This window comes from Colletotrichum destructivum, chromosome 6 (assembly GCF_034447905.1).
Source record: "Colletotrichum destructivum chromosome 6, complete sequence".
In the NCBI taxonomy this organism is placed as follows: Eukaryota; Fungi; Ascomycota; class Sordariomycetes; order Glomerellales; family Glomerellaceae; genus Colletotrichum; species Colletotrichum destructivum.
In genome coordinates, this window is record NC_085901.1 from 1,355,014 (window position 1) to 1,365,324 (window position 10,311).

The 10,311-nt window shown below is 55.1% G+C and overlaps 1 protein-coding gene across 1 annotated transcript; it reads right to left on the minus strand.

The window, feature by feature from the left end:
• Window positions 1-1,332: 1,332 nt before the first annotated feature.
• Window positions 1,333-6,249, minus strand: CDEST_09598 (Putative M-phase inducer phosphatase, Rhodanese-like domain, Rhodanese-like domain superfamily). The gene is made up of 4 exons (XM_062925757.1): window positions 4,280-6,249; window positions 4,125-4,192; window positions 3,825-4,053; window positions 1,333-3,758 (listed from the first exon to the last, which is right to left on the minus strand). Exons 1-4 carry the CDS (start codon window positions 4,519-4,521, stop codon window positions 2,597-2,599), a joined length of 1,701 nt encoding a protein of 566 aa, XP_062781808.1. The 5' UTR covers window positions 4,522-6,249; the 3' UTR covers window positions 1,333-2,596.
• Between the last annotated feature and the right edge of the window lie 4,062 nt (window positions 6,250-10,311).

Below are 10,311 nucleotides of genomic sequence, written 5' to 3' on the forward strand. Positions count from 1 at the left end.
CCTTTCTTTTAGTCCGAGCCTCTTCACATACGAAGGGAACTCCAAGAATGTCGAAACAAAATAGTAACAACAACAAATGAGAACGCCTGCCGGCGGTAGTCGCGTGCTTGGCTTCAAACAATGGCACGGCCGTTCGTCGATTGCTGCCAAGGTTCTTCCCCTCCTTTCCCCCCTTCCTTGCCAGATAGTGATGCCCCCCATGAGTAAGGGATGGGACGAATAATCGCAACTTTCCGAGTCGTGAGATAGCCCCGCCGCCGCGTTCCCGTCCATCCATCCATCCATCCCACGCGGCGCCGAGGACGCAAGGGGGGGAGGGGACAATGAGGGAAAGGTCCAAACAAGCGCCGGAGCCGGCTATGGCGCCCCCCTCCCTCCATCCCTTTCTCGTCCCTCGCGAAGAAGATGCGACAGCTCGTCCAAGAAACTCAAATCTCCCCCAAAGAAACTGCTGCAAGGCTATCTAGGTGCCTCAATGAGACGACACGTCGCATTTCCTTCCGGTCAAAGGGGCCCGTAAACGCCAGACACACGCCCTCAATGTCCATGTCGTCCCCTTCCTCTCCTTCCCTCCCCACTCCATATCGGAAAAAGTCCGCCGCCGGTGACATTTTTATTCCTCGAAACCTCGAAGGCATACCAAAGCCCAAACCCCCTATCCCGCTCCCCATTTCTTGCTTTGGGAGTCACCTCAACGCTATAACATCGGTCCACAAAGGAGGGCACCGCCGCCCAGCACATCCACGCACCAGGGAAAAGTTACAAACATAGAAACCAAAAAAAAAACCACAACAAGCACCCCCCGAAAAAGACCTACCGTCTCGGGCTAAAGCACGCGAGCGGCTAGCGGGACGGAGTGTGAGATCCTAGCGCGACGCCGTGAAGGAGAGGGAATAAACTTCCGAATTAGTATTCAAAAGAAGAAGGGTGGGTGTAGATTAACCAAGCAAGCTGTAGCACCAACCTCGACTTGTGAAGTTGTGCGGACCCCGGTATGGATAACGGATTTTTTGACAGCGCAAGGAACAAGGATAAAGAAGTTTCAATACCAGACAGGAATGGAGAAAGAAACGCGGTGGTTCCCGGTAATCAATGAAAAAGTTTCGAAACTACGGATGCCTAAAGGGGAGCCGTGACCTCCGCCCCCGAGATGCACAGACACAAGCATCATCAGGCGTCATCTCAATGTCTGACGTCAAGGAAGCTCGGACGATAATACTATACGTGCCGCGAGTGTGCGCATAGCATCGCCGTGGCCCGCCAGCCACTATCGAGAACGTGTCCAACAGTCCAAGCGAGTGTATGTGTGCGAGCGAGCGTTTCTGTTGTTTTTGTGTGTATTTTGGTTTTAACAGAGTATGAGCTAGCTTAGAGTGATCTGATCCTTCTATCATGGATCACTCCGTAAGGGCAATTTCTTCTTCATCGCCAATGTACAGAAAGTGCATGGATTCACCCATGCGGTTTTGCACGATTTGCAGCTTCCAAGCTTGCAGTGCTGTTCAACCCCCTTCGCCAATATCACAAGGCGATCATCCCAAGCAACTGCTTTTCATCCACTGTATAGCTCTTTTTCGCTCCTCTGCGCGCGTCTGTCGCGACTAGTCCTACAAGTATACACAGCGGAGGTTGTAGTCCTCCAACAAGCTCGACCATCGGAAGAAGGTCCGTGGGGCTTTGTTTTGACGAAGAATAAAAATGGTAAAAGGGAATTGGTGTCGAGAGGTCTGTGTGTGTGTGTGTGTGTTTGTGTTTGTGTGCCATCCGATGACAAGGATGTCGGGTATCCGGGGGTTGGATAGAAAGGGGTTTGGTATCAGGTGAAGGTGGTCAAGTGACCGAGTTGAGCACAAAGGAAAAAGACAGTCCGCCGAGTGAGAGGTCCGAAATGTTCCTCCGGATAATGTGGGGGACACCGCCGACAGTAACCAAGACCGAGATGTCATACCGAAATGCTCCCGTGCGTCATTGTGTTTGTGTGCGTCGGGACCAACGCCATCTCGGCGGACTTGCTCGACAGCGTCGAGTGATGCAGAAGAGTGTTGTGACAAAGGGAAGAAAAAGAAAAGCCAAGAACAATGCTGTAAAATGCCGATAGGGAGCCACCCCAAGATGCCAGATCCAAAGTGGACTCCGAACAACCATTCGAGGCGATGCTGGGACAATATGCCAAATGCGTCTAATGCCGGGTTGTTGTTTTTGTTGTATGTTCAGATCACTGTGCAGGCCACAGTTCAAAACGAGTTCGATTAGCGTCAAAGTTGAAGTCGTCGCGGCCGTAAGCGTTAGCTGCTACTGAGTCCGGAGTGGTAAAGGCGGAATATAGGCAGGTGAATCGAATAGGGGTTGAACAGGTGCAGTAAGAGAAACGCAAGGAATCGACAGGCTGCTGTGGTTCGCCCTATTAGGAGACACCGAAGGGGTCGACATGTCTGTACGCAGGAGAAAAAAAACACGGTACAGCAGATAAACACCCTTAGGGTCCTGCAGGGGAGGGTCCCCATTCCCCCCTTGCCAAGCAAGGAGATTTTCCCCATCCACGTGTGCAGTAGACGACGTGAAAAACAGAGGGGAAAGTCGTGATGTAGGTCATGTGTTAGTAGGATGCCATGCGTCGCGCGTGGCATCGTTCGCCGAGGATTGGAGAGTTGCCAATCATGGCGATGGGATCTTGTCGGAAGCTGACGCTGGGTCTAAGGCCTCCGGGACGCGAGGGTGCGGTGGGCGACTGGTCCACGCCGCAGGACTCGCGTTGGCCAAAGGCGAACGTCTGAGCTCTGCCAAAACCCTTGCGAGGGTTCTTGAGACGGCCGAGCTCGCGTTCACAAGTGCGTTGGTGAGCCTCGTCCGACATCTCCACATAGTTTTGAGGATAGCACCGGCAGCGGTGCTCGGCGAAGAAGCCGCTGTATCCTCCTTCAAGAATATACACGTCAGGGTATGTGAGTCGCGGGTAGTGCTCGGCGTTGACAGTCCGGTCCTCGGAGCGGACGTGGCGAGCCATCATGGGGGCGCGGTGGGCAGAGTATTCGCAGTGGAAGATGAGAATGGTGCGCCCTTGCATAGGGTGTTGGAACAATTGGGAAGCGAGGAGGTCCTTGCTGTTGTAGTTGACAGCGCCGTCAATGTGGCCGCCCTCATACTCGTACTCGAAGCGGCAGTCAATGATCATCTTCTGATCGAACCGGTCACTGTACTTTCCGTCCAGCAGGTCCACCATGGTCTCTCTCGTTATGCGGGGGATGGTGTCGGTAGGGTCATCGGCGAGGAAGTGAGGCAGCAAGGGGTCCTGGGCATCATCGGCATCCATGCTGGCGTGGGACTCGGGGGTGCTGGGCGGGGAGTCGCCGCCTTCCGACTTGGACTTGACGACGTCGCCGGGGTGCTCAAACATGCTCAGGGAGCGGCGGAACTGCTTGCGGGGACGCATGAAAGGATTGGAGGGCCGGCGGCCGTGAGCACTGCCAAAAGGACTGCTGCGGTTGCCCGAGAGGCTGGAGAATTGAGGACGAGGACGAACGGCACCAGGCACGGCAGGAGTAGGGCTGTTGGCAGTCTGCGGTCGTCGTTCTTGTGGAGGGGATGTGGCATCGAAGCACTCTCCCAGGGATAGGGCGCTGCTCATATGTGTCAAACGATTCTCACCAAATCGGAAGGTGGGGAGCTGGTTGTCTGTGTTGGAACGGCCGGGAACGCCACTAGTCGAGTAGCCCTTCATCCGAGTCAGGGAGGGCCGGCGCATGGCTGGCTTTCTCCGTCTGGACGCCCAAGTTAGACCGTGACCCCCTTGAGCTAGCGAGGAGGAATGTGGCAATCAAACTTACTCGGCTACCAGTGGCTTGGGTGGCTCCAACGACGTCTGCCGCGAAATGGGGGCTGGCGAGTCCAACATCATCTCGTCGTCCTCGTTGCCCGTAGGAGTCGAGCCCGGGGTCGGTGACGTAATCTCGATTTGGGTCATGAACGGGAGCTTGTGCGGCAGCGGCGAGACATCCATCATCTCATTGAGGGGGGCAGGCGACGATTCGGGCAGTGGAGGCGTCGTCACATAATCTGGTGTCACATCAGCGTCTGCACTCTCTCTTGCAGCCGAGGCTGTCGGGGAGGTGGGTGCCAAAGCATACCATGCGACTCCAAGTCACCCATCATGCTGGACGTGAACAAGGCGCGACGAGGCGTCGGGAACTTGGGACTGGCAATAGTGTCAGCCAACGTTTACCAAGTACTTGTTGGTGCGTGCATGCATGCAATGCAGGGCAAGGCTGCTCTTTAGTCTTACCTCGCTTCGCTGTCCAGACGAAAGTTCTGGGAAAGATCGGCGGCCAGGCTCGCAGCGGGCGAAGAGCCTTGAAGGTCCTTAACATTGAAGTAATCGTTTGACCTTTGAAGCTGCTCGCGTAGGCTGATGGGGCCGGGGCCGGCGGCGAAGCTGTGAGGGCGGGGGCGGAAAAGATCCTTGCTTCCCCAGGAAGGCATGGCCATAGGACGGTGCATGGCGGCCAAGGGCGAAGACGACTCCATGTTTGCGAGTGGCCGAAGAAGAGATCGTGTGTGTGTGCTCGAGTTCGACAACGAAAGTACTATTTTGGGTTGGTATTGGCGGCGGTGTTAGTGAAGTAGTGGATTTGGGTTTGGTCTGGGTATGTTATTTGGTTTGGTGAGGGCTGGGACCAGGACGATACTCGATATGTCGTGACAAGGGATGTTGGAGAGAGAGACGATCGTCAGGAGACCGAAAAAAACGAATGTTGCGGTTGTTTCCAAGACGAATTCTATTTTGGACCTTGCCAAACGTAATCCAGTCGTACGAGTCCAAGTCGGCGTCGAAGGAGATTTGGGCTTCTACTCTCGGATCTCGAAGTCGAACTGCCCTGTCGAACCTGCTCGGGGTAGTGATTGTTTGGTGGATTACCGCGGCGAGGTGTGGATTTGCGGGGGTGCAGTGTGCGCTTCGTCTGGGATCGAGAGGGACGAGGGGTGGGAAAGATGGGATGGAGAGGCCGTTCGTTATTGTGTTGTTGCAAGCAACATCGGAGGACCGGAGGACGAATTGAGTTTGCGGGAGAAGTGTGAGTTCGTCCTTTCCGTTGAATTCATGTAATTTGTTTCTTCCTTTTCCGGACACTCTCGGTTCAGGTTGACGGCTACGACGGCGTCTCTTGGGGGAACGGGGGTCGAGGCAAACGAGGCCGGTCCACGATGGGCCTTGGGATGTGTTGGACGGACGTGGGCGGAAGTCGAGGAGGGAGCGAACCGCTTTTGTTGCATGGAAGGTCCTTCTCGAAAAAAAGGAATGAAAAAAGAGGGAACCGAGAGGCTGACAGACGACCCTTCCTATCCTCTTTTTTTCTTCTTTTTTTCTTTTTTCTTGTCTTCGTTTTGGCCTAGAGTCCCGGGAGCAGGAGCAAAGCAGTGCAGTGCGGTGCGGTGCGGTGTGAGATGCAGCAGTGCGGCGGTCGGGTCGGTGTCGATTTTGCGTTTCGGAGGCTACGACCTCTAGTTCTCGCTCGAGCTACGCTTTTTCGGTGGCCGAGCAGAGCAGAGGGAGGATGAAATGGATGGAGCGAGAGGATCCGAGAGTACAGCAAGAATGACAGAGCAGAGGAGCAATGCAATTCTTTGCTATCTAGTGCCGTCGTGCAGGGTCTAGCCTTGAAATGTCCTGTTTCTGTCTCTTTTCTTTTGCTTCCTCGTTCCCAATGCCTGACAGGGAGACGGAGACGCAGTGTGCAGAGAAACTTGGAGAGCCGGGGGGTAAAAAAAAAACCAACAATCAAATATTGGATGGAGGGAAAACGATTGGGAAATTCTCAAAGGTCCGCTGTTTGGTGGGTGGTGGATGGGCTGGGTGTTTTAGGATGTGGACTTGCCAACAGTATGGGCGGCGTCGAATTGGTGGTATGGACGATGCGAGATGCTGCTCGAGTACGGATGAGCGTAGGCGCGATGCGGCGGCAGAGGGAGCGAGCCGATGGACGGACGGGTGCACGTTGAGTACGATAAGTTGTAGAGAACGGCTGGACCTGCAAGACCTTGGACCTTGTGACCTGGGAACCTGAACTGGACCTGGGACCTTTGGATAAGGCGTCTGGAACGTGCTTCTCTAAACCTACCGTACCGTCGGACCGTTGGTGATTTGGTGGTCGGGGATGAGGGGGGAAAGAAGAGAGGGAGGGAGGGAAGATGTCGGGAGAAAGAGGAGACTGGAGATATTTGAATAAAGGTAGTGGTTGTGGTTGACGGGTGGTGGTGAGTTGAGCCCAGCCCAGAGAGGGTGTGAGAATGGAAGTGACGGGGTGGGATATACACACCGTGGGTAGACACCGTGGGATGGGGACATGAAGCAGTAACCAAGCAACAACCAGAAACGAGACCACAGAGACGGCGTCGACTCGACCGAGAGAGGGCGTGTGTGGATGGGGGACATGAACCAGGTCCGGGAAGGGAACTCGACGGGGTGGGTTGAGACTTGACTGGGATTGGGATGTCACTGTCAGTTACTAGCCCAGGATGGATGGATGATGGATGATGGATGGAGGGGACTGGACTGGACTGGACTGGGGGGGGGGGGGGGGGGTTGACCGGGACTGGGACTGGGAGCTAGAGCTGGAACTGGAACTGGGAAACAGGAACAGGAACCGCCAGGAACAAGTCAGGAAACAGGTACACAAGCAAGATGACATACGTCCACGTACCTACGAATCCAGCCAAAATCAAACGAGAGACAGGGACTCTAGGCGCGTGCATGGCAGAATGGATAAGGACGGCACAATACGGATACAGCAACACACACACACACACACACACAGCACAGCACAGCACAACCCGAAAGAGTCTGGAGGATAGGTACTTACATGGATTATGTAACACGCCAACCTGATGGATGACTGACTACGGATACCTTACGTAGTAGTGAGCCAAGGTGCCGACGAGGAAGGAAGGACAGGGCGACCGAGGGTGCGGTACCTGCTGAGTCTGCCCCCTGGAAGTCTACCTACGTGGGGTACGTACCCTGTATTATGGGGTCCTTTTTTGTCTTTATTTTTTCACCCATGTCTTCTCTCTCTTTCCTGACGATCTTTCCCTCTCCATCCGTCACGCTCTCGCAACAGGGCATCGGAGCGCGTCGTGACTGCAACCGCTATCAAACAAACCTTGGACCGACTGGTTGTCAGGGGCGATTTGGTTGCTGATGCTACTGCAGACGTGCAGCTGCATCTTAGCCTTCTGGCTGGACAGAGACGACAAGGGGGGGAGGGAGGTGATGGATGCAGCTGCGCAACTGTGCAGCCGGATGGATCTTGAAGATGGGGGATGCATACTGAATACACACGCGGATTGGCAGTCAGCGTCTGTCACTCACTGTCGTCGGAGACACACACACACACCAGGCACAGATAATGCATCCAGCACTTGCTTGCATCTGATGCGCTGCATGAGAGTAGCGCCATGCCGTGTTTCTCGCATGCTCCAGCCTGTCTGTCTGCTCGTCTCTTTCTGCGTCGTCTGCGTTGGCTAGTTTCCCTCTCCCACAGGGCCCTACCTAGTAGTGCATCCGCACCTTATTCTAGCGCCCTTTTTTTTTCCCTCTCTCTAAGTAGGTAGTACGGATATTGTGATTTTTCTCCCCCTTTCTCCTTCTCGCCCCTTGGTTCCCTTTCCACACGTTGCCAAGGCAGAGACACACAAGAGAGTCTCCGTAATTAAGTATGTGTATGCTTGCTTTCTCTGCCCTGCGTCCGATGCTTAGCTACCGCCTTCTCTTCCCATCATGTTTTCCTGCCATGATGGTGGATGTCGAAAAGGAAAACAAATGGTCGGACGGCATGCCGCCTTCTGACCACAGCAGGCCGGAAAACGTGCAAAGAGCACGTGGCTCGCTGATGGCCGGTTCCTGACTTTAGCTGCATCGGAGCTGAGCAGAGCAACGACTTTGCTGGCCGAGACTCTATCTGTGCTGTGCGTGCAGCTTGAATCGGCCGGAATCGTGCCAATCGTGTACAAATCGCACAATCCATCTCTGTTTTCCCAGCCAATGCGCTGCTCCTCCGGCCGTTGCCCTGCACAGCACAACCCGAAGCACAAGCACAAGCAAGGAGCACAAGCATCAAGCATCGATGGAAGCAAGTCATTGCTCTAGAAAGCAGGTACATGCATGGCCTATTGTCTCTCTAGCAGGTGTCTATTCTATGGCTGTCCTCCACCATTTATCTAATGCCCATACATAAAGTACAGATACAGTCAGTCCCATTTCGTACATGCATGGTCCACAGGTGCGGAACACGGACCAGAGCGCAGAGGACACCCCCCCCCCCCTCCCAACCAAAAGAAAAAAAACCCACCAGTCCACTCAGCATTACCGACATGAACCACTCCCACATTCGCTCTATCTTTTCGCGAGGTACTTTAGCAGAGTGATCCTGCTGTTGCTGTTGCTGTTGCTGTTGCTCCGGTGGGTGGGCGTCTGACGTGGGAATACCAACGCTGTAATTGGACCCGTCACCCTCTGACTCTCCAACGACTCAGGCGCCCAACAACGGCGTTGCGGCGTACAGGGGCGCGACGGTTGGCCCCAAGTCCCCTGAGAAACTTTCCCCTTACAGGCCGTTGCCGCAACGATTGATGGGGGTTGCAGCCAGCCCGATTGCTTACCGCACTGCAGCGGGCTGGCTTTTCTCACCTCCACCCCCATCGAGCCGCCCCAGGTGACGGTTGATGGGTGCTGTTGCCGTCTGTCAGAGCAGGCGGCGCCATTCAGTCAGGGGCTCCATCTCTTACAAATGTTCTCACTCTCACTCTCTCGCTGGGTAGGTAGGTATCTCACTCTCTTCAAGCCGGTGCTAAGTCAAAGTATCAGTACGTACCCATACTATAACGGACACAGTAGTGCCACGGAGAAGAGCGACGTCCAGTTCGGTCTGGTCTCGTTCTTGTTCCCCAGTGATGGGACAATGTCTCCAGTGGCTCAGGTGGTTCCCGTGCTTCAAAATCATCGAGTCGTCGCCCACCCGACCGGTCTTGTTCCTGTCTGGCGTTAGATCGGGGGTCTCTGAGCAGAGTTTTTGATGCCCGCAATGGTCTGTGAGCCCTGCACTTCTGCACTCCTGCACCTCTCCGTGTGGACTGCCGGCGGTCCGTGGCCACTGTGGCCGCCCATCACTGGAGCAGCCGACGTGGTCGCCGGGCAGCATCTGGGACGCGGGGTCCAGTCGGGACCGTCTCGTCGGACAGCGGCACCAATGAGCCAGCCAGTGGACCAGTGTCATGCCATGTTCATTCATGTTCGACCCGTCGGGACCCCATTGCCGTTGCTGCGTCCCTGAGACTCCCCTCTCGCGTTGAGAAAATGGAACTACATGCAGTCTGGGTGGGAGTTTGGGAGTCTGCAGGAGGACCCGGTGCCACTTCCTGCCCGTACCCGGACCCGGGCCTTTTAGCAAGCGTGTATCGAAGCAGAGAAAGAAGAAAGAAGCCCCCGTTCTCGACCCCCGGTTGTTTTCCGTATTTAGTGAGGCGGAAGCCGAAGGCCAAGGGGGATATATCGGGTTGCCCAGTGGAAGGGTTTGGTCGTCCGGTGCTCCGTCTGCAGGGAGAAAAATGAGCAAAGAAAGAAAGAGAATACTCTGTATCCGTACGCTAATGAGAGAGAGAAAACCGTGCAGCGGACCCAGCCCCGACCCAACTTCACCCAACCAAGAGCACGCAGCATTGGCACAGTACAGGAAGCCCTTCACTCCTGCCTCCCTGCGTAGGTAGGTAGTGCAGGTACGAAGTACAGTACGGATACAGAGTACAGACAAAGATGGGTTGCGCGCGAGGCAAGGACGTTTCGACCCCGCTGGACGGATAAATGTTCTTTGTGTGTTCATCTTTGTGCTGTGCACCTCTAATACTAGTTCAAACAAAAGTAGCAAATATGTCGGGGGGGGGGGGGTTGCCATGTGTGGATAATAGCCGCCGCCGATTTTGCTCACTTACTACGTACACTGTCCTTCGCTCCCCACCTTCAGCATGGAGGATGCCATCCACATATGCTCACAGCGCGAAGCGCCTAGCCCGACCCTTCCAGTGTGTTCTCAAGACTTGGCAAGCCTCGTGCAAGACAGCTCGTTCGTAAGGCAAGATACCGATGCCGATCCTAGTCCGCAGCAGCATACAATGTCAGCAGTCATGACTATCTCGATACGAAACACCCGAGCCTACGAGCAATGGTAAAGATGCGCACAGAGGGCGACGACGTCCCACGCCAACGCCAACGACATCTATCGCAAGCCATCATCCGCCCATCCCAACGGTCCTGCTCCTCCTCCT

Excerpts from the sequence above, each read along its gene's own strand:
- CDEST_09598 (XM_062925757.1), bottom strand. The coding sequence starts at position 4,521 with ATGGAGTCGTCTTCGCCCTTGGCCGCCATGCACCGTCCTATGGCCATG. Across the intron at positions 4,193-4,279 it reads CGTCTGGACAGCGAAGCGAG|TCCCAAGTTCCCGACGCCTC; the intron begins GTAAGACTAAAG and ends CACTATTGCCAG. Across the intron at positions 3,759-3,824 it reads CCCAAGCCACTGGTAGCCGA|ACGGAGAAAGCCAGCCATGC; the intron begins GTAAGTTTGATT and ends TTGGGCGTCCAG.